This window comes from Oncorhynchus keta, unplaced genomic scaffold (assembly GCF_023373465.1).
Source record: "Oncorhynchus keta strain PuntledgeMale-10-30-2019 unplaced genomic scaffold, Oket_V2 Un_contig_16940_pilon_pilon, whole genome shotgun sequence".
Classification (NCBI taxonomy): domain Eukaryota; kingdom Metazoa; phylum Chordata; class Actinopteri; order Salmoniformes; family Salmonidae; genus Oncorhynchus; species Oncorhynchus keta.
In genome coordinates, this window is record NW_026280200.1 from 6236 (window position 1) to 30293 (window position 24058).

The 24058-nt window shown below is 43.1% G+C and overlaps 1 protein-coding gene across 1 annotated transcript in view; it reads left to right on the forward strand.

Moving 5' to 3' along the window:
• The first annotated feature begins 562 nt into the window (after positions 1 to 562).
• Positions 563 to 24058, forward strand: part of LOC127919546 (tudor domain-containing protein 3-like) — a 48170-nt gene continuing 24674 nt past the window's right edge. Inside the window, exons 1-3 of the mRNA XM_052503288.1 lie at positions 563 to 621; positions 11437 to 11597; positions 19874 to 20015. Coding sequence (XP_052359248.1) covers positions 11524 to 11597; positions 19874 to 20015 — 216 coding nt within the window. The 5' untranslated portion in view covers positions 563 to 621; positions 11437 to 11523. The remainder of the gene's footprint in view (positions 622 to 11436; positions 11598 to 19873; positions 20016 to 24058) is intronic.

Below are 24058 nucleotides of genomic sequence, written 5' to 3' on the forward strand. Positions count from 1 at the left end.
TCTGAGAACCCCTCAGCTAATTACATTATTCGCATTGCACTCAATGTAAGTAGCTAGTATTCTCACATCTCTCTTCTAGTATACCAACAACAAAAAAAAAAAACGTTTTCCCCTTAACTAGGCAAGTCAGTTAAGAACAAATTCTTATTTTCAATGAGGGCCGAGGAACAGTGGGTTAACTGCCTGTTCAGGGGCAGAACGACAGATTTGTACCTTGTCAGCTCGGGGGTTTGAACTCGCAACCTTCCGGTTACTAGTCCAACGCTCTAACCACTAGGCTACCCTGCCGCCCCAATCAGACGAATCAGACTCAAACCAATCCAATAGTTTTTGACGTCCGTGACTAGGGGTGTGCTCTTGCCCACTCTGAGAGACGTGTGGAGAATCAAGATTCAGGCCAATATTTGCCAGAGCTTTCAAAACAGGTTTCTCTACATTGCTTTTCAATTGTGCATCTCGAGGTTTACTACAGGTCATCTCATTGTCGGCCTAATATGTTGGTTGGGATAAGTGTTGCTTATTTCTCCCTCCCCTGTCTCTGTGACTATCTCTACAGAGTGACCTGAGGCCTATTGGCAGGAAGTTTCTCCCTGCGGACATCACAGTGGCCGGGTGGAGAAGGTGAGGCAGTGTGTGTGTGTGTGTGTGTGTGTATGTGTGTGTGTGTGTGTGTGTGTGTGTGTGTGTGTGTGTGTGTGTGTGTGCACCCAAGGGTCAGAGAAACTGTCAAAGATCCTCATCATAATGATTCGATACAGAACAAAAACAAAAACAAAGTTAGAACCAACAGGAACCAACAGGAACCAACAGGAATGTCTAATAGTGGATGGAGGTTAGTCAAGCTAGACTGTTATGGTGATTAACCATGCTGAAGACACATGGTAACAGATCTAATAGTGGATGGAGGTTAATCAAGCTAGACTGCTATGGTCATAGATCTAATAGTGGATGGAGGTTAGTCAAGCTAGACTGTTATGGTCATAGATCTAATAGTGGATGGAGGTTAGTCAAGCTAGACTGCTATGGTCATAGATCTAATAGTGGATGGAGGTTAGTCAAGCTAGACTGTTATGGTCATAGATCTAATAGTGGATGGAGGTTAGTCAAGCTAGACTGCTATGGTCATAGATCTAATAGTGGATGGAGGTTAGTCAAGCTAGACTGTTATGGTCATAGATCTAATAGTGGATGGAGGTTAGTCAAGCTAGACTGCTATGGTCATAGATCTAATAGTGGATGGAGGTTAGTCAAGCTAGACTGCTATGGTCATAGATCTAATAGTGGATGGAGGTTAGTCAAGCTAGACTGCTATGGTCATAGATCTAATAGTGGATGGAGGTTAGTCAAGCTAGACTGCTATGGTCATAGATCTAATAGTGGATGGAGGTTAGTCAAGCTAGACTGTTATGGTCATAGATCTAATAGTGGATGGAGGTTAGTCAAGCTAGACTGCTATGGTCATAGATCTAATAGTGGATGGAGGTTAGTCAAGCTAGACTGTTATGGTCATAGATCTAATAGTGGATGGAGGTTAGTCAAGCTAGACTGCTATGGTCATAGATCTAATAGTGGATGGAGGTTAGTCAAGCTAGACTGCTATGGTCATAGATCTAATAGTGGATGGAGGTTAGTCAAGCTAGACTGCTATGGTCATAGATCTAATAGTGGATGGAGGTTAGTCAAGCTAGACTGTTATGGTCATAGATCTAATAGTGGATGGAGGTTAGTCAAGCTAGACTGCTATGGTCATGGATCTAATAGTGGATGGAGGTTAGTCAAACTAGACTGCTATGGTCATAGATCTAATAGTGGATGGAGGTTAGTCAAGCTAGACAGTTATGGTCATAGATCTAATAGTGGATGGGGGTTAGTCAAGCTAGACTGCTATGGTCATAGATCTAATAGTGGATGGGGGGTTAGTCAAGCTAGACTGTTATGGTCATAGATCTAATAGTGGATGGAGGTTAGTCAAGCTAGACTGCTATGGTCATAGATCTAATAGTGGATGGAGGTTAGTCAAGCTAGACTGTTATGGTCATAGATCTAATAGTGGATGGGGGGTTAGTCAAGCTAGACTGCTATGGTCATAGATCTAATAGTGGATGGAGGTTAGTCAAGCTAGACTGTTATGGTCATAGATCTAATAGTGGATGGGGGTTAGTCAAGCTAGACTGTTATGGTCATAGATCTAATAGTGGATGGGGGTTAGTCAAGCTAGACTGTTATGGTCATAGATCTAATAGTGGATGGAGGTTAGTCAAGCTAGACTGCTATGGTCATAGATCTAATAGTGGATGGGGGTTAGTCAAGCTAGACTGTTATGGTGAGTACCCATGCTGAAGACACATGGCAACATGGAAAGCTAACTCCTAGGCGTTTAGCTCAGTGGGCTATTTATCTCAGCCTTGAAAACAACATGCACCTGACCTGGGTTTGATACCCTGTTGGTTACACTGTCCTGTGCACGTTTGAGAAATACAGAAAAATGCACTACTTCCAAAGACCACTAGATGTCTCTGCCACACCAGCTTTAAAATGCCTTCATTCCACTCTTCAGCCATGTGGGGAGTTGCACTGAGTTCAACTGAGAAAAAGACACAGATGATGACGAGGGAGATAATTAATTAATTAATTTGTATGTGAGCAAATAACCCACAGTCCTTCTAAAGCTCAGAGAGCTAATAACCCACAGTCCTTCTAAAGCTCAGAGAACTAATAACCCACGGTCCTCCTAAAGCTCAGAGAGCTAATAACCCACGGTCCTTCTAAAGCAAAGAGAGCTAATAACCCACGGTCCTTCTAAAGCAAAGAGAGCTAATAACCCACGGTTCTTCTAAAGCAAAGAGAGCTAATAACCCACGGTCCTCAGAGATAATAACCCACGGTCCTTCTAAAGCAAAGAGAGCTAATAACCCACGGTCCTCAGAGAGCTAATAACCCACGGTCCTTCTAAAGCAAAGAGAGCTAATAACCCATGGTCCTCAGAGAGCTAATAACCCACGGTCCTCAGAGAGCTAATAACCCACGGTCCTTCTAAAGCAAAGAGAGCTAATAACCCACGGTCCTCAGAGATAATAACCCACGGTCCTTCTAAAGCAAAGAGAGCTAATAACCCACGGTCCTCAGAGATAATAACCCCCGGTCCTCAGAGAGCTAATAACCCACGGCCCTCTTAAAGCTCAGAGAGCTAATAACCCACGGTTCTCCTAAAGCTCAGAGAGCTAATAACCTACGGTCCTCAGAGAGCTAATAACCCACGGTCCTCAGAGAGCTAATAACCCACGGTTCTCCTAAAGCTCAGAGCTAATAACCCACGGCCCTCTTAAAGCTCAGAGAGCTAATAACCCACGGTTCTCCTAAAGCTCAGAGAGCTAATAACCTACGGTCCTCAGAGATAATAACCCACGGTCCTCAGAGAGCTAATAACCCACAGTCCTCAGAGATAATAACCCACGGTCCTCAGAGAGATAATAACCCACGGTCCTCAGAGAGCTAATAACCCACGGTCCTCAGAGAGCTAATAACCCACGGTCCTCAGAGAGATAATAACCCACGGTCCTCAGAGAGATAATAACCCACGGTCCTCTTAAAGCTCAGAGAGCTAATAACCCACGGTCCTCAGAGATAATAACCCACGGTCCTCAGAGAGATAATAAACCACGGTCCTCAGAGATAATAACCCACGGTCCTCAGAGATAATAACCCACGTTCCTAAGAGAGATAATAACCCACGGTCCTCAGAGAGCTAATAACCCACGGTCCTCAGAGAGCTAATAACCCACGGTCCTCAGAGATAATAACCCACAGTCCTCAGAGAGCTAATAACCCACGGTCCTCAGAGATAATAACCCACGGTCCTCAGAGAGATAATAACCCACGGTCCTAAGAGAGATAATAACCCACGGTCCTCAGAGATAATAACCCACGGTCCTCAGAGATAATAACCCACGGTCCTCAGAGATAATAACCCACGGTCCTCAGAGAGCTAATAACCCACGGTCCTCAGAGATAATAACCCACGGTCCTCAGAGAGCTAATAACCCACGGTCCTCAGAGAGATAATAACCCACGGTCCTCAGAGAGATAATAACCCACGGTCCTCAGAGAGATAATAACCCACGGTCCTCAGAGATAATAACCCACGGTCCTCCTAAGGCTCTGTATAAGATATTGCACTCCTTTCAGGTAAGTCCAACTCCCACTCTGCATTAGTCTAACAGGGAAGCGCCATCAATGCTGGTGATTCAGAATGTCTCAGTCTGTCTGCATTACGTTACTATCATCTTTGCTTGGCTCTTTTCCCAGAGTTGGTTATCACTAGACTGCAATTAATATGTACTGCATTTACAAAGAGGTGATTGAATATGCCGTAGAATTGCCAGCTCTTGGAGCCCAGAAACCATTTTAATTGGAACGTGTAAACCTCAGTTGAATGTAAACGAGGGAACCAGAACCAGAGCTGTGAAAAGAACCATCTGAGTAGTGTTATTTCTTTATGGCTCTTCAGTTGCCACTTCTCTGTTTACAACATGGACCTGAAGAACAAACACACTCTGTTTAACGGTACATCAGCGTTAAGGGAGGTCAGGTACATGGTCGTTAAGGAAGGTCAGGTACATGATCGTTAAGGAAGGTTAGGTACATGGTCGTTAAGGAAGGTCAGGTACATGATCGTTAAGGAAGATCAGGTACATGATCGTTAAGGAAGTTTAGGTACATGGTCGTTAAGGAAGGTCAGGTACATGATCGTTAAGGAAGATCAGGTACATGATCGTTAAGGAAGGTTAGGTACATGGTCGTTAAGGAAGGTCAGGTACATGATCGTTAAGGAAGGTCAGGTACATGATCGTTAAGGAAGGTCAGGTACATGGTCGTTAAGGAAGGTCAGGTACATGGTCGTTAAGGAAGGTCAGGTACATGATCGTTAAGGAAGGTCAGGTACATGATCGTTAAGGAAGGTCAGGTATATTGCCGGTAAGGAAGGTCAGGTACATGGTCGTTAAGGAAGGTCAGATATATGGCCGGTAAGGAAGGTCAGGTACATGATCGTTAAGGAAGGTCAGGTACATGATCGTTAAGGAAGGTCAGGTACATGATCGTTAAGGAAGGTCAGGTACATGGTCGTTAAGGAAGGTCAGGTACATGGTCGTTAAGGAAGGTCAGGTATATGGTCGTTAAGGAAGATCAGGTACATGATCGTTAAGGAAGGTTAGGTACATGGTCGTTAAGGAAGGTCAGGTACATGATCGTTAAGGAAGATCAGGTACATGATCGTTAAGGAAGGTTAGGTACATGGTCGTTAAGGAAGGTCAGGTACATGATCGTTAAGGAAGATCAGGTACATGATCGTTAAGGAAGTTTAGGTACATGGTCGTTAAGGAAGGTCAGGTACATGATCGTTAAGGAAGATCAGGTACATGATCGTTAAGGAAGGTTAGGTACATGGTCGTTAAGGAAGGTCAGGTACATGATCGTTAAGGAAGGGCAGGTACATGATCGTTAAGGAAGGTCAGGTACATGGTCGTTAAGGAAGGTCAGGTACATGGTCGTTAAGGAAGGTCAGGTACATGGTCGTTAAGGAAGGTCAGGTACATGATCGTTAAGGAAGGTCAGGTATATTGCCGGTAAGGAAGGTCAGGTACATGGTCGTTAAGGAAGGTCAGATATATGGCCGGTAAGGAAGGTCAGGTACATGATCGTTAAGGAAGGTCAGATATATGGTCGGTAAGGAAGGTCAGGTACATGATCGTTAAGGAAGGTCAGGTACATGATCGTTAAGGAAGGTCAGGTACATGATCGTTAAGGAAGGTCAGGTACATGGTCGTTAAGGAAGGTCAGGTACATGGTCGTTAAGGAAGGTCAGGTACATGGTCGTTAAGGAAGGTCAGGTACATGGTCGTTAAGGAAGGTCAGGTACATGGTCGTTAAGGAAGGTCAGGTACATGGTCGTTAAGGAAGGTCAGGTACATGGTCGTTAAGAAAGGTCAGGTACATGGTCGTTAAGGAAGGTCAGGTACATGATCGTTAAGGAAGGTCAGGTACATGATCGTTAAGGAAGGTCAGGTACATGGTCGTTAAGGAAGGTCAGGTACATGGTCGTTAAGGAAGGTCAGGTACATGATCGTTAAGGAAGGTCAGGTACATGGTCGTTAAGAAGGTCAGGTACATGATCGTTAAGGAAGGTCAGGTACATGATCGTTAAGGAAGGTCAGGTACATGATCGTTAAGGAAGGTCAGGTACATGGTCATTAAGGAAGGTCAGGTACATGGTCGTTAAGAAAGGTCAGGTACATGATCGTTAAGGAAGGTCAGGTACATGATCGTTAAGGAAGGTCAGGTACATGATCGTTAAGGAAGGTCAGGTACATACGCATTAAGGAAGGTCAGGTACATGATCGTTAAGGAAAGTCAGGTACATGATCGTTAAGGAAGGTCAGGTATATGACCGTTAAGGAAGGTCAGGTATATGGCCGGTAAGGAAGGTCAGGTATATGGCCGGTAAGGAAGGTCAGGTACATGATCGTTAAGGAAGGTCAGGTACTTAAGCATTAAGGAAGGTCAGGTACATGATCGTTACGGAAGGTCAGGTACATGATCGTTACGGAAGGTCAGGTACATGATCGTTAAGGAAGGTCAGGTACATGGTCGTTAAGGAAGGTCAGGTACTTAAGCATTAAGGAAGGTCAGGTACTTAAGCATTAATGAAGGTCAGGTACATGGTCATTAAGGAAGGTCAGGTACATGGTCATTAAGGAATGTCAGGTACATGTTCGTTAAGGAAGGTCAGGTACATGATCGTTAAGGAAGGTCAGGTACATGATCGTTAAGGAAGGTCAGGTACATGATCGTTAAGGAAGGTCAGGTACATGATCGTTAAGGAAGGTCAGGTACATGATCGTTAAGGAAGGTCAGGTACATGATCGTTAAGGAAGGTCAGGTACATGATCGTTAAGGAAGGTCAGGTACATGAGCATTAAGGAAGGTCAGGAACATGGTCATTAAGGAAGGTCAGGTACATGGTCGTTAAGGAAGGTCAGATACATGAGCATTAAGGAAGGTCAGGTACATGATCATTAAGGAAGGTCAGGTATATGATCGTTAAGGAAGGTCAGGTACATAAGCATTAAGGAAGGTCAGGTACATGATCGTTAAGGAAGGTCAGGTACATAAGCATTAAGGAAGGTCAGGTACATGATTGTTAAGGAAGGTCAGGTACATAAGCATTAAGGAAGGTCAGGTACATGATCGTTAAGGAAGGTCAGGTACATGGTCGTTAAGGAAGGTCAGGTACATAAGCATTAAGGAAGGTCAGGTACATGATCGTTAAGGAAGGTCAGGTACATAAGCATTAAGGAAGGTCAGGTACATGATCGTTAAGGAAGGTCAGGTACATAAGCATTAAGAAAGGTCAGGTACTTACAGTTGAAGTTTACATACACCTAAGCCAAATGCATTTAAAATCAGTTTTTCACAATTCCTGAAATTTAATCCTGGCAAAAAATCCCTGTCTTTGGTCAGTTAGGATCACCACTTTATTTTAAGAATGTGAAATGTCAGAATAATAGTAGAGAGAATTATTTATTTCAGTTTTTATTTTTTCCATCACATTCCCAGTGGGTCAGAAGTTTACATACACTCAATTAGTATTTGGTAGCATTGCCTTTAAATTGTTTAACTTGGGTGAAACGTTTCGGGTAGCCTTCCACAAGCTTCCCACAATAAGTTGGGGAATTTTCCAAGCTGTTTAGAGGCTCAGTCAACTTAGTGTATGTAAACTTCTGACCCACTGGAATTGTGAAACAGTGAAGTAATAAGTGAAATAATATGTTTGTAAACAATTGTTGGAAACATTAATTGTGTCATGCACAAAGTAGATGTCCTAACCGACTTTCCTAAACTATAGTTAGTTAACAAAACATGTGTGGAGTGGTTGAAACATGAGTTTTAATGACTCCAACCTAAGTGTATGTAAACTAGTTTTAATGACTCCAACCTAAGTGTATGTAAACTAGTTTTAATGACTCCAACCTAAGTGTATGTAAACTAGTTTTAATGACTCCAACCAAAGTGTATGTAAACTAGTTTTAATGACTCCAACCTAAGTGTATGTAAACTAGTTTTAATGACTCCAACCTAAGTGTATGTAAACTCGTCTTAATGACTCCAACCTAAGTGTATGTAAACTAGTTTTAATGACTCCAACCTAAGTGGGTGTAAACTCGTCTTAATGACTCCAACCTAAGTGTATGTAAACTAGTTTTAATGACTCCAACCTAAGTGGATGTAAACTAGTTTTAATGACTCCAACCTAAGTGTATGTAAACTAGTTTTAATGACTCCAACCTAAGTGGGTGTAAACTCGTCTTAATGACTCCAACCTAAGTGGATGTAAACTCGTCTTAATGACTCCAACCTAAGTGTATGTAAACTAGTTTTAATGACTCCAACCTAAGTGGGTGTAAACTCGTCTTAATGACTCCAACCTAAGTGTATGTAAACTAGTTTTAATGACTCCAACCTAAGTGGATGTAAACTAGTTTTAATGACTCCAACCTAAGTGTATGTAAACTAGTCTTAATGACTCCAACCTAAGTGTATGTAAACTAGTTTTAATGACTCCAACCTAAGTGGGTGTAAACTCGTCTTAATGACTCCAACCTAAGTGGATGTAAACTCGTCTTAATGACTCCAACCTAAGTGTATGTAAACTAGTTTTAATGACTCCAACCTAAGTGGATGTAAACTCGTCTTAATGACTCCAACCTAAGTGTATGTAAACTAGTTTTAATGACTCCAACCTAAGTGTATGTAAACTAGTTTTAATGACTCCAACCTAAGTGTATGTAAACTAGTTTTAATGACTCCAACCTAAGTGGGTGTAAACTCGTCTTAATGACTCCAACCTAAGTGGATGTAAACTAGTTTTAATGACTCCAACCTAAGTGGATGTAAACTAGTTTTAATGACTCCAACCTAAGTGTATGTAAACTAGTTTTAATGACTCCAACCTAAGTGGGTGTAAACTAGTTTTAATGACTCCAACCTAAGTGGGTGTAAACTCGTCTTAATGACTCCAACCTAAGTGGATGTAAACTAGTTTTAATGACTCCAACCTAAGTGGATGTAAACTAGTTTTAATGACTCCAACCTAAGTGGATGTAAACTCGTCTTAATGACTCCAACCTAAGTGGATGTAAACTAGTTTTAATGACTCCAACCTAAGTGGGTGTAAACTCGTCTTAATGACTCCAACCTAAGTGGATGTAAACTCGTCTTAATGACTCCAACCTAAGTGGATGTAAACTCGTCTTAATGACTCCAACCTAAGTGTATGTAAACTAGTTTTAATGACTCCAACCTAAGTGGGTGTAAACTCGTCTTAATGACTCCAACCTAAGTGGATGTAAACTCGTCTTAATGACTCCAACCTAAGTGGATGTAAACTAGTTTTAATGACTCCAACCTAAGTGGGTGTAAACTCGTCTTAATGACTCCAACCTAAGTGTATGTAAACTAGTTTTAATGACTCCAACCTAAGTGGATGTAAACTAGTTTTAATGACTCCAACCTAAGTGTATGTAAACTCGTCTTAATGACTCCAACCTAAGTGGATGTAAACTAGTTTTAATGACTCCAACCTAAGTGGATGTAAACTAGTTTTAATGACTCCAACCTAAGTGTATGTAAACTCGTCTTAATGACTCCAACCTAAGTGGATGTAAACTAGTTTTAATGACTCCAACCTAAGTGGGTGTAAACTAGTTTTAATGACTCCAATTTAAGTGTTTGTAAACTAGTTTTAATGACTCCAATCTAAGTGTGTGTAAACTAGTTTTAATGACTCCAACCTAAGTGTGTGTAAACTAGTTTTAATGACTCCAATCTAAGTGTATGTAAACTAGTTTTAATGACTCCAACCTAAGTGGATGTAAACTAGTTTTAATGACTCCAATCTAAGTGTATGTAAACTGGTGTTAATGACTCCAACCTCAGTGTATGTAAACTAGTGTTAATGACTCCAATCTAAGTGTATGGAAACTAGTGTTAATGACTCCAATCTAAGTGTGTATAAACTAGTTTTAATGACTCCAACCTAAGTGTATGTAAACTAGTGTTAATGACTCCAATCTAAGTGTGTGTAAACTAGTTTTAATGACTCCAACCTAAGTGTATGTAAACTAGTGTTAATGACTCCAATCTAAGTGTATGTAAACTAGTGTTAATGACTCCAATCTAAGTGTATGTAAACTAGTGTTAATGACTCCAATCTAAGTGGATATAAACTAGTTTTAATGACTCCAACCTAAGTGTATGTAAACTAGTTTTAATGACTCCAACCTAAGTGTATGTAAACTAGTTTTAATGACTCCAACCTAAGTGTATGTAAACTAGTTTTAATGACTCCAACCTAAGTGTATTTAAACTAGTTTTAATGACTCCAACCTAAGTGGATGTAAACTTCCCGACAACTGTAAAAGCAGTAAGGTCCATTTGAGCGAGGAGACGGTGAGGGCAGCTCAATTCAATAAACTTTATTCATCCCAGAGGAGCAGTTATTGATGCTGGAACCATCTGGTGAGGTTGTTTGCCAGTTCCTGGTTACAAGGCTGATGTCTTTACTGCAACAAACCCTGACATTAGGACACACCAGAGCTGGTGATCTGTTTGGTGCTTAATGAATACGGACCCCTAACTCACTCTCTGGCTGTACTAAAAGGTTTTGCTACAGTGTGCCCTAATGAATACGGACCCCTAACTCACTCTCTGGCTGTACTAAAAGGTTTCTGCTACAGTGTGCCCTAATGAATACGGACCCCTAACTCACCCTCTGGCTGTACTAAAGAGGTTTTTGCTACAGTATGTCCTAATGAATACGGACGCCTCCCTAACTCACTCTCTAGCTGTACTAAAAGGTTTTTGCTACAGTGTGCCCTAATGAATACGGAACCCTAACTCACTCTCTGGCTGTACTAAAAGGTTTTGCTCCAGTGTGCCCTAATGAATACGGACCCCTAACTCACTCTCTGGCTGTACTAAAAGGTTTTTGCTACAGTGTGCCCTAATGAATACGGACCCCTAACTCACTCTCTGGCTGTACTAAAAGGTTTTTGCTACAGTGTGCCCTAATGAATACGGACCCCTAACTCACTCTCTGGCTGTACTAAAAGGTTTTTGCTACAGTGTGCCCTAATGAATACGGACCCCTAACTCACTCTCTGGCTGTACTAAAAGGTTTTTGCTACAGTGTGCCCTAATGAATACGGACCCCTAACTCACTCTCTGGCTGTACCAAAAGGTTTTTGCTCCAGTGTGCCCTAATGAATACGGACCCCTAACTCACTCTCTGTCTGTACTAAAAGGTTTGTGCTCCAGTGTGCTCTAATTAACACGACCGTTGTCTTTCGTCTTTTCCATCACCCCGTACCCCGCCCTCAGTTGGATGGTCCGTGCGTGCTGCAGGTTCAGAAGGTGAGGAACGTGTCGGCTCCCAAGGACAACGAGGAGTCTCAGGGAGCCCCCAGGATGCTGCGGCTGCAGATGACAGACGGACACACCAACGCTGTGGGCCTCGAGTTCACACACCTGTCCCAGATCAGGTAGAGTACAACTACTAGTTCAAATACCTGTCCCAGATCAGGTAGAGTACAACTACTAGTTCATACACCTGTCCCAGATCAGGTAGAGTACAACTACTAGTTCAAATACCTGTCCCAGATCAGGTAGAGTACAACTACTAGTTCATACACCTGTCCCAGATCAGGTAGAGTACAACTACTAGTTCATACACCTGTCCCAGATCAGGTAGAGTACAACTACTAGTTCACACACCTGTCCCAGATCAGGTAGAGTACAACTACTAGTTCAAATACCTGTCCCAGATCAGGTAGAGTACAACTACTAGTTCAAACACCTGTCCCAGATCAGGTAGAGTACAACTACTAGTTCAAATACCTGTCCCAGATCAGGTAGAGAACAACTACTAGTTCAAATACCTGTCCCAGATCAGGTAGAGAACAACTACTAGTTCAAATACCTGTCCCAGATCAGGTAGAGTACAACTACTAGTTCAAACACCTGTCCCAGATCAGGTAGAGAACAACTACTAGTTCAAATACCTGTCCCAGATCAGGTAGAGTACAACTACTAGTTCAAATACCTGTCCCAGATCAGGTAGAGTACAACTACTAGTTCATACACCTGTCCCAGATCAGGTAGAGTACAACTACTAGTTCATACACCTGTCCCAGATCAGGTAGAGAACAACTACTAGTTCATACACCTGTCCCAGATCAGGTAGAGAACAACTACTAGTTCAAATACCTGTCCCAGATCAGGTAGAGAACAACTACTAGTTCAGACACCTGTCCCAGATCAGGTAGAGAACAACTACTAGTTCAAATACCTGTCCCAGATCAGGTAGAGAACAACTACTAGTTCAAACACCTGTTCCAGATCAGGTAGATAACAACTACTAGTTCAAATACCTGTCCCAGATCAGGTAGATAACAATTACTAGTTCAAATACCTGTCCCAGATCAGGTAGACAACAACTAGTTCAAATACCTGTCCCAGATCAGGTAGAGAACAACTAACTACTAGTTCAAACACCTGTCCCAGATCAGGTAGAGAACAACTACTAGTTCAAACACCTGTTCCAGATCAGGTAGAGAACAACTACTAGTTCAAACACCTGTCCCAGATCAGGTAGAGAACAACTACTAGTTCAAATACCTGTCCCAGATCAGGTAGATAACAACTACTAGTTCAAATACCTGTCCCAGATCAGGTAGACAACAACTAGTTCAAATACCTGTCCCAGATCAGGTAGAGAACAACTACTATTTCAAATACCTGTCCCAGATCAGGTAGAGAACAACTAACTACTAGTTCAAACACCTGTCCCAGATCAGGTAGAGAACAACTACTAGTTCAAACACCTGTCCCAGATCAGGTAGAGAACAACTACTAGTTCAAACACCTGTCCCAGATCAGGTAGAGAACAACTACTAGTTCAAACACCTGTCCCAGATCAGGTAGATAACAACTACTAGTTCAAATACCTGTCCCAGATCAGGTAGACAACAACTAGTTCAAATACCTGTCCCAGATCAGGTAGAGAACAACTACTAGTTCAAATACCTGTCCCAGATCAGGTAGATAACAACTACTAGTTCAAATACCTGTCCCAGATCAGGTAGATAACAACTACTAGTTCAAATACCTGTCCCAGATCAGGTAGACAACAACTAGTTCAAATACCTGTCCCAGATCAGGTAGAGAACAACTACTAGTTCAAATACCTGTCCCAGATCAGGTAGAGAACAACTACTAGTTCAAACACCTGTCCCAGATCAGGTAGAGAACAACTACTAGTTCAAACACCTGTCCCAGATCAGGTAGAGAACAACTACTAGTTCAAACACCTGTCCCAGATCAGGTAGAGAACAACTACTAGTTCAAACACCTGTCCCAGATCAGGTAGATAACAACTACTAGTTCAAATACCTGTCCCAGATCAGGTAGACAACAACTAGTTCAAATACCTGTCCCAGATCAGGTAGAGAACAACTACTAGTTCAAATACCTGTCCCAGATCAGGTAGAGAACAACTACTAGTTCAAACACCTGTCACAGATCAGGTAGAGAACAACTAACTACTAGTTCAAACACCTGTCCCAGATCAGGTAGATAACAACTACTAGTTCAAATACCTGTCCCAGATCAGGTAGAGAACAACTACTAGTTCAAACACCTGTCCCAGATCAGGTAGATAACAACTACTAGTTCAAATACCTGTCCCAGATCAGGTAGATAACAACTACTAGTTCAAACACCTGTCCCAGATCAGGTAGATAACAACTACTAGTTCAAATACCTGTCCCAGATCAGGTAGACAACAACTAGTTCAAATACCTGTCCCAGATCAGGTAGAGAACAACTACTAGTTCAAATACCTGTCCCAGATCAGGTAGAGAACAACTACTAGTTCAAACACCTGTCCCAGATCAGGTAGACAACAACTAGTTCAAATACCTGTCCCAGATCAGGTAGAGAACAACTACTAGTTCAAACACCTGTCCCAGATCAGGTAGAGAACAACTACTAGTTCAAACACCTGTCCCAGATCAGGTAGAGAACAACTACTAGTTCATTACCTGTCCCAGATCAGGTAGAGAACAACTACTAGTTCAAACACCTGTCCCAGATCAGGTAGACAACAACTACTAGTTCAAATCCTTCCTCTTTAACCCTCTATAGTCCATGTCCACGGCACAGTGAATCCATCCTCTTTAACCCTCTATAGTCCATGTCCACGGCACAGTGAATCCTTCCTCTTTAACCCTCTATAGTCCATGTCCACGGCACAGCGAATCCTTCCTCTTTAACCCTCTATAGTCCATGTCCACGGCACAGTGAATCCTTCCTCTTTAACCCTCTATAGTCCATGTCCACGGCACAGTGAATCCTTCCTCTTTAACCCTCTATAGTCCATGTCCACGGCACAGCGAATCCTTCCTCTTTAACCCTCTATAGTCCATGTCCACGGCACAGTGAATCCTTCCTCTTTAAACCTCTATAGTCCATGTCCACGGCACAGCGAATCCTTCCTCTTTAACCCTCTATAGTCCATGTCTACGGCACAGTGAATCCTTCCTCTTTAACCCTCTATAGTCCATGTCTACGGCACAGCGAATCCTTCATCTTTAACCCTCTATAGTCCATGTCCACGGCACAGCGAATCCTTCCTCTTTAACCCTCTATAGTCCATGTCCACGGCACAGTGAATCCTTCCTCTTTAACCCTCTATAGTCCATGTCCACGGCACAGTGAATCCTTCCTCTTTAACCCTCTATAGTCCATGTCCACGGCACAGTGAATCCTTCCTCTTTAACCCTCTATAGTCCATGTCCGCGGCACAGAGAATCCTTCCTCTTTAACCCTCTATAGTCCATGTCCACGGCACAGTGAATCCTTCATCTTTAACCCTCTATAGTCCATGTCCACGGCACAGTGAATCCTTCCTCTTTAACCCTCTATAGTCCATGTCCACGGCACAGCGAATCCTTCCTCTTTAACCCTCTATAGTCCATGTCCACGGCACAGTGAATCCTTCCTCTTTAACCCTCTATAGTCCATGTCCACGGCACAGTGAATCCTTCCTCTTTAACCCTCTATAGTCCATGTCCACGGCACAGTGAATCCTTCCTCTTTAACCCTCTATAGTCCATGTCCACGGCACAGTGAATCCTTCCTCTTTAACCCTCTATAGTCCATGTCCACGGCACAGAGAATCCTTCCTCTTTTTTTTGGGGGGTGGGGGTTATCTGTTCCATGCAGTGAATCTGTTATTCAATGCGTTTCTATTGTCTAATAGCCGTAAGGCCAAATTTAAAAAATCCACCAAAAACATATTTTTTTATAATAATTCCATATGTTAGCTTAGTAAAGAAATGCAATTTAATGACCTTTTAAAACAATTCCATATAGCTTAGTAAAGAAATGCAATTTAATGACCTTTTAAAACAATTCCATATAGCTTAGTAAGGAAATGCCATTTTATGACCTTTTTAAAACAATTCCATATAGCTTAGTAAGGAGATGCCATTTTATGACCTTTTAAAACAATTCCATATAGCTTAGTAAGGAAATGCCATTTTATGACCTTTTAAAACAATTCCATATAGCTTAGTAGACCTCCCTCCCCCCCGCCTTGTTAGACAGGGCTTTTTCACTTTTTCTTTTTATAAGGAAATGCCATTTTATGACATTTCAATTGATTTCCCCAAAAATATATTAGTACTCTGAATGTGTACCTCATGTAAAAATGACTGCAGAAAGGAACTGTCTTGGTGACACACTGTTGCTATCGATTATGAATTACCATTTAGAAGTGGATACAGTACAAATCACCTCCTGTTGACTGTATAGACCTGTAGACTGACCTGTAGACTGACCTGTAGACTGACCTGTAGACTGACCTGCAGACTGACCTGCAGACTGACCTGTAGACTGACCTGTAGACTGACCTGCAGACTGACCTCTATAGAGCTGTAGACTGACCTGTAGACTGACCTGTAGACTGACCTGTAGACTGATGCTGTAGACTGACCTGTAGACTGACCTGTAGACTGACGTGTAGACTGACGTGTATAGACCTGTAGACTGACCCGTAGACTTACCTGTAGACTGATGCTGTAGACTGACCTGTAGACTGATGCTGTAGACTGACCTGTAGACTGACCTGTAGACTGACCTGTATAGACCTGTAGACTGACCTGTAGACTGACCTGCATAGACCTGTAGACTGACCTGTAGACTGACCTGTAGACTGACCTGTAGACTGACCTGTATAGACCTGTAGACTGACCTGTAGACTGACCTGTATAGACCTGTAGACTGACCTGTAGACTGACCTGTAGACTGACCTGTATAGACCTGTAGACTGACCTGTAGACTGACCTGTAGACTGACCTGTATAGACCTGTAGACTGACCTGTAGACTGACCTGTAGACTGACCTGTATAGACCTGTAGACTGACCTGTAGACTGACCTGTATAGACCTGTAGACTGACCTGTATAGACCTGTAGACTGACCTGTAGACTGACCTGTAGACTGACCTGTAGACTGACCTGTATAGACCTGTAGACTGACCTGTAGACTGACCTGTAGACTGACCTGTATAGACCTGTAGACTGACCTGTAGACTGACCCGTATAGACCTGTAGACTGACCTGTAGACTGACCTGTAGACTGACCTGTAGACTGACCTGCAGACTGACCTGTAGACTGGTGCTGCTTCACTCCTGTCAACCAATCAGCCAGTATCGTAGATCCTCATTTTCAACCAAAACTCTCGTCTTGCTTTTGAAATGGAAGCACAGACCGATGTTGGTGACTTTCTGAACTTCCTCAGCCCCCTCCCTCCCTCCCTCCCTCCCTCCCTCCCTCCCTCCCTCCCTCCCTCCCTCCCTCCCCCTCCCTCCCTCCCTCCCTCCCTCCCTCCTCCCTCCCTCCCTCCCTCCCTCCCTCCCTCCCTCCCTCCCTCCCTCCCTCCCTCCCTCCCTCCCTCCCTCCCTCCCTCCCTCCCTCCCCCTCCCTCCCTCCCCCTCCCTCCCTCCCTCCCTCCCTCCCTCCCTCCCTCCCTCCCTCCCTCCCTCCCCCTCCCTCCCTCCCTCCCTCCCTCCCTCCCTCCCCTCCCTCCCTCCCTCCCTCCCTCCCTCCCTCCCTCCCTCCCTCCCTCCCTCCCTCCCTCCCTCCCTCCCTCCCTCCCTCCCTCCCTCCCTCCCTCCCTCCCTCCCTCCCTCCCTCCCTCCCTCCCTCCCTCCCTCCCTCCCTCCCTCCCTCCCTCCCTCCCTCCCCCTCCCTCCCTCCCCCCTCCCTCCCTCCCTCCCTCCCTCCCTCCCTCCCCCGGCCTCCATCTCTCTCGCTTTCTTCTCCTCTCTCTGCAATTTCCACTCCTCAGTGGCTGATCCGCTACCAATCCGTTTCCTTAATTACAACTCCATCCAAGCAGCGTCCGGGCGACGGCTGCCGTGGCGACCAGCCAGCCCCTACAGGTGGAGTGGCCGGAGAGGAACGCTGAGTCCCACATGGTTCCCTATTATCTATGGACTCAAAACGATGTTAGTGCACTACAAAGGGGATTAGGGTCCCATTTGGGACGGAGAGGAGAGCTTGCCCGGAATCTATCCGCGAGGAGAGAACAGTACAACCCTTTTATTACGGCAACACTAACTAGTGTCTGTTCTGTTGATATCAGCTAGCTCTGATAGTGGAGAGAGAGAGGGAGGGAGGGAGGGAGGGAGGGAGAAAGAGGGAGTGAGGGAGAGAGAGAAAAGGAAACAGAACGAGATGGATGAGAGGATGGATAGAAGGAAACAGAAAGAGGTTAGTTTGTAATGGCGTGCAGCCCAATTCGTTCCACAGTGTCATTATGAGACAGTACCCTGAGAGAGGATCCTGCTCCAGTCCCAGCTAGCTCTGATAGTGGAGGGAGGGAGGGAGGATTCTGCTCCAGTCCCAGCTAGCTCTGATAGTGGAGAGAGAGAGAGAGAGAGAGGGAGGGAGGGAGGGAGGAGTGAGGGAGAGAGAGAGAAAAGGAAACAGAACGAGATGGATGAGAGGATGGATAGAAGGAAACAGAAAGAGGTTAGTTTGTAGCAGTGTGTTAGCTCCATCCACAGTGTCATTATGAGACAGTACCCTGAGAGAGGATCCTGCTCCAGTCCCAGCTAGCTCTGATAGTGGAGGGAGGGAGGACCCTGCTCCAGTCCCAGCTAGCTCTGATAGTGGAGGGAGGGAGGACCCTGCTCCAGTCCCAGCTAGCTCTGATAGTGGAGGGAGGGAGGGAGACAGCTCCAAGCTGTCTGAGCCGTTTGAGACGTACTGGGTCATTGGGTTGGACGTACTGGGCCATTGGGTTGGACGTACTGGGCCATTGGGTTGGACGTACTGGGCCATTGGGTTGGACGTACTGGGCCATTGGGTTGGACGTACTGGGCCATTGGGTTGGACGTACTGGGCCATTGGGTTGGACGTACTGGGCCATTGGGTTGGACGTACCGGGCCATTGGGTTGGACGTACTGGGCCATTGGGTTGGACGTACTGGGCCATTGGGTTGGACGTACTGGGCCATTGGGTTGGACGTACTGGGCCATTGGGTTGGACGTACTGGGCCATTGGGTTGGACGTGAAATCCCTAATTGCTGCATCAGCAGCTGGACATCCTCTAAGTCCCTGTGCTTTTTAATGAGAGGACTAGGGAGGCTGAATTCCAAATAGCACCTTATTTCCCATCAGGCTTTGGTCAAAAGTAGTGCACTACATAGGGAATAGGATCCCGTTTGGGACGCGGGCCGGGGCTCAGAGGTGGTGGTGATCAGAACTGGGCTGTTAATTTAAAATGAGAACGGTCTGAACCGGGAATGGGATTATTCCTAGGCTGTGTCCCAATTTGCCCCCCATTCCCTATATAGTGCACTACTTTTGGCCACGGGCCATGCCCTATCCAGACCACTTTTCTAAATGACACATCTGTGTTTCTATAGGGTGCTATTTTAGGACACAATCCCTCAGTCTCACCATCCTACTGCCACACAGCGTGTCATTTAGAAGAGTGGTCTGGATAGGGCACGGTCTGACAGGACAGAGAGGGTTTGTGGGTAACGTAAGCTAAGCTGTTCTTTTGGCACGGCTAGCCCTTGTTGGACAGTAGCCATCACAGGCATAGCTGGCTGGGTGAAGAGTTTTAGGAAGGGAAAAATGAATCGTGATGATTTGTTGTTTTTACTTTTCTAATTAAAGCTGCCCCCCAACCCCCCAAAAAAAACTGCTTTCACACCAATACACTGTCTGTTCTGTCTGTTGTTTGTGCCGTTCTTACAGAGATCGACATCTATTGTTGGTCCTTCTGTAGCTCAGTTGGTAGAGCATGGCGCTTGTAACGCCAGGGTAGTGGGTTCGATTCCCGGGACCACCCATACGTAGAATGTATGCACACATGACTGTAAGTCGCTTTGGATAAAAGCGTCTGCTAAATGGCATATATTATTATATATATTATTTATCAATCTCCTGCTGTTGTTTTTGTCCTATCCAGTATTAGGTTAACCTGTGCTTCCATTCCATTACTGTCGCCAGTCTGGATGAAATGTACCTGTAAACATGCTCCATGTAAACCTATTATAGTCAATCTCCTTGTTTGTTTGTTTGTTTGTTTGTTTGTTTTGGCATTGGTTTATTAAGCTTCCTTTAACCGCTTAATTGATTTGATCTACTGAGCTCTCCGTTTAATACACAATGGGTTCTCTATGGAGCTGTCCTCTGGCCTCCCTAATTCACCCCCCCCGTATTGTTTTATATCTTTTAGCCTGAACACCCCTCCAGGAACCAAGGTGAAGGTCCTTGGTACGGTCCAGGTGAAGAATGGCATTCTGCTTCTGGACGACTCCAAGATCTCCGTCCTCGGAGGGGAGGTCGACCACATGATGGAGAAATGGGAACTGCAAAGGGTGAGGAAGAGGAGGTGTTTTTTACCCTTCGTTTTACAGCAGACTGTCTCTGTGACTGTGTTCCAAACAGGACCTTATTTCCTACATAGGGCGTGCACTTCAAAAGTAGTGCACTAGACTCTTTATACTATACGGGGAATAGAGGGCCTGCACCTCAAATGGTGGTGTTTATTACGCTGTTAATGGACAGTTGTTCGTCCTGTCTGGTTCAAAGGACCATGCAAAAGGTTGTCCTGAAGGGCGTTGTAAAGGGCGTTGTAAAGGGCTTTGTAAAGGTTGTCCTGAAGGGCGTTGTAAAGGGTGTTGTAAAGGGCGTACTAAAGGGCGTTGTAAAGGGCGTTGTAAAGGGCGTTGTAAAGGGCGTACTAAAGGGCGTTGTAAAGGGCGTACTAAAGGGCGTTGTAAAGGGCGTTGTAAAGGGCGTACTAAAGGGTGTTGTAAAGGGCGTACTAAAGGGTGTTGTAAAGGGCGTTGTAAAGGGCGTTGTAAAGGGCGTTGTAAAGGGTGTTGTAAAGGGTGTTGTAAAGGGCGTACTAAAGGGTGTACTAAAGGGCGTACTAAAGGGTGTTGTAAAGGGTGTTGTAAAGGGCGTACTAAAGGGTGTTGTAAAGGGCGTTGTAAAGGGTGTTGTAAAGGGTGTTGTAAAGGGTGTTGTAAAGGGTGTTGTAAAGGGCGTACTAAAGGGCGTACTAAAGGGTGTTGTAAAGGGCGTACTAAAGGGTGTTGTAAAGGGCGTTGTAAAGGGTGTTGTAAAGGGTGTTGTAAAGGGTGTTGTAAAGGGCGTACTAAAGGGTGTACTAAAGGGTGTACTAAATTGTGTTGTAAAGGGCGTTGTAAAGGGGTTTTTAGATTTTTACATCAGCAAATAACCTTCAATTCATAAAATTTTATCTGTTATATAAATTAATACATTTATTCAATTACATTTTTTTTTTTATTATCTTTCTCAAAATCGTTTGTTTATTGTCCCATATAATAAGCTGTACTCTTAAGTACTTTGTTCCTAAAATAAAAGGTAAAAACAAAAATCGAATCTAATTTTATTGGTCATGTAAACATGTTTAGCAGATGTTATTGCGGGTGCAACGAAATGCTTGTGTTTCTACTTCCGACAGCAATACCGAACAAATTACACAATACACACACATCTACACAACATATACCCAATACACACACAACTACACAACACATACCCAATACACACATCTACACAACACATACCCAATACACACACATCTAATTACACAACATATACCCAATACACACACATCTACACAACATATACCCAATACACACACATCTAATTACACAACATATACCCAATACACACACATCTAATTACACAACACATACCCAATACACACACATCTAATTACACAACACATACCCAATACACACACATCTAATTACACAACACATACCCAATACACACACATCTACACAACACATACCCAATACACACACATCTACACAACATATACCCAATACACACACATCTACACAACATATACCCAATACACACACATCTAATTACACAACATATGCCCAATACACATACACATCTACACAACATATACCCAATACACACACATCTAATTACACAACATATACACAATACACACATCTACACAACATATATCCAATACACACACATCTAATTACACAACATATACCCAATACACACACATCTAATTACACAACATATACCCAATACACACACATCTACACAACATATACCCAATACACACACATCTACACAACACATACCCAATACACACACATCTAATTACACAACACATACCCAATACACACACATCTAATTACACAACATATACCCAATACACACACATCTACACAACATATACCCAATACACACACATCTACACAACATATACCCAATACACACACATCTACACAACACATACCCAATACACACACATCTAATTACACAACATATACCCAATACACACACATCTACACAACATATACCCAATACACACACATCTAATTACACAACATATACCCAATACACACACACATATACACAACATATACCCAATACACACATCTACACAACACATACCCAATACACACACACATATACACAACATATACCCAATACACACACATCTACACAACATATACCCAATACACACACATCTAATTACACAACATATACCCAATACACATACACATCTACACAACATATACCCAATACACACACATCTACACAACATATACCCAATACACACACATCTAATTACACAACACATACCCAATACACACACATCTACACAACACATACCCAATACACACACATCTACACAACATATACCCAATACACACACATCTACACAACATATACCCAATACACACACATCGAATTACACAACACATACCCAATACACACACATCTAATTACACAACATATACCCAATACACACACATCTAATTACACAACACATACCCAATACACACACATCTAATTACACAACATATACCCAATACACACACATCTACACAACACATACCCAATACACACACATCTAATTACACAACATATACCCAATACACACATCTACACAACACATACCCAATACACACACACATCTACACAACATATACCCAATACACACACATCTACACAACATATACCCAATACACACACATCTAATTACACAACATATGCCCAATACACATACACATCTACACAACATATACCCAATACACACACATCTACACAACATATACCCAATACACACACATCTAATTACACAACATATACCCAATACACACATCTACACAACATATACCCAATACACACACATCTACACAACATATACCCAATACACACACATCTAATTACACAACATATACCCAATACACACACATCTAATTACACAACACATACCCAATACACACACATCTAATTACACAACACATACCCAATACACACACATCTAATTACACAACACATACCCAATACACACACATCTAATTACATAACATATACCCAATACACACACATCTACACAACACATACCCAATACACACACATCTAATTACACAACATATACCCAATACACACACATCTAATTACACAACATATACCCAATACACACACATCTAATTACACAACATATACCCAATACACACATCTACACAACATATATCCAATACACACACATCTAATTACACAACATATACCCAATACACACACATCTAATTACACAACATATACCCAATACACACACATCTACACAACATATACCCAATACACACACATCTACACAACACATACCCAATACACACACATCTAATTACACAACACATACCCAATACACACACATCTAATTACACAACATATACCCAATACACACACATCTACACAACATATACCCAATACACACACATCTACACAACATATACCCAATACACACATCTACACAACACATACCCAATACACACACATCTAATTACACAACATATACCCAATACACACACATCTACACAACATATACCCAATACACACACATCTAATTACACAACATATACCCAATACACACACACATATACACAACATATACCCAATACACACATCACATCTACACAACACATACCCAATACACACACACATATACACAACATATACCCAATACACACACATCTACACAACATATACCCAATACACACACATCTAATTACACAACATATACCCAATACACACACATCTACACAACATATACCCAATACACACACATCTACACAACATATACCCAATACACACACATCTAATTACACAACACATACCCAATACACACACATCTACACAACACATACCCAATACACACACATCTACACAACATATACCCAATACACACACATCTACACAACATATACCCAATACACACACATCGAATTACACAACACATACCCAATACACACACATCTAATTACACAACATATACCCAATACACACACATCTAATTACACAACACATACCCAATACACACACATCTAATTACACAACATATACCCAATAC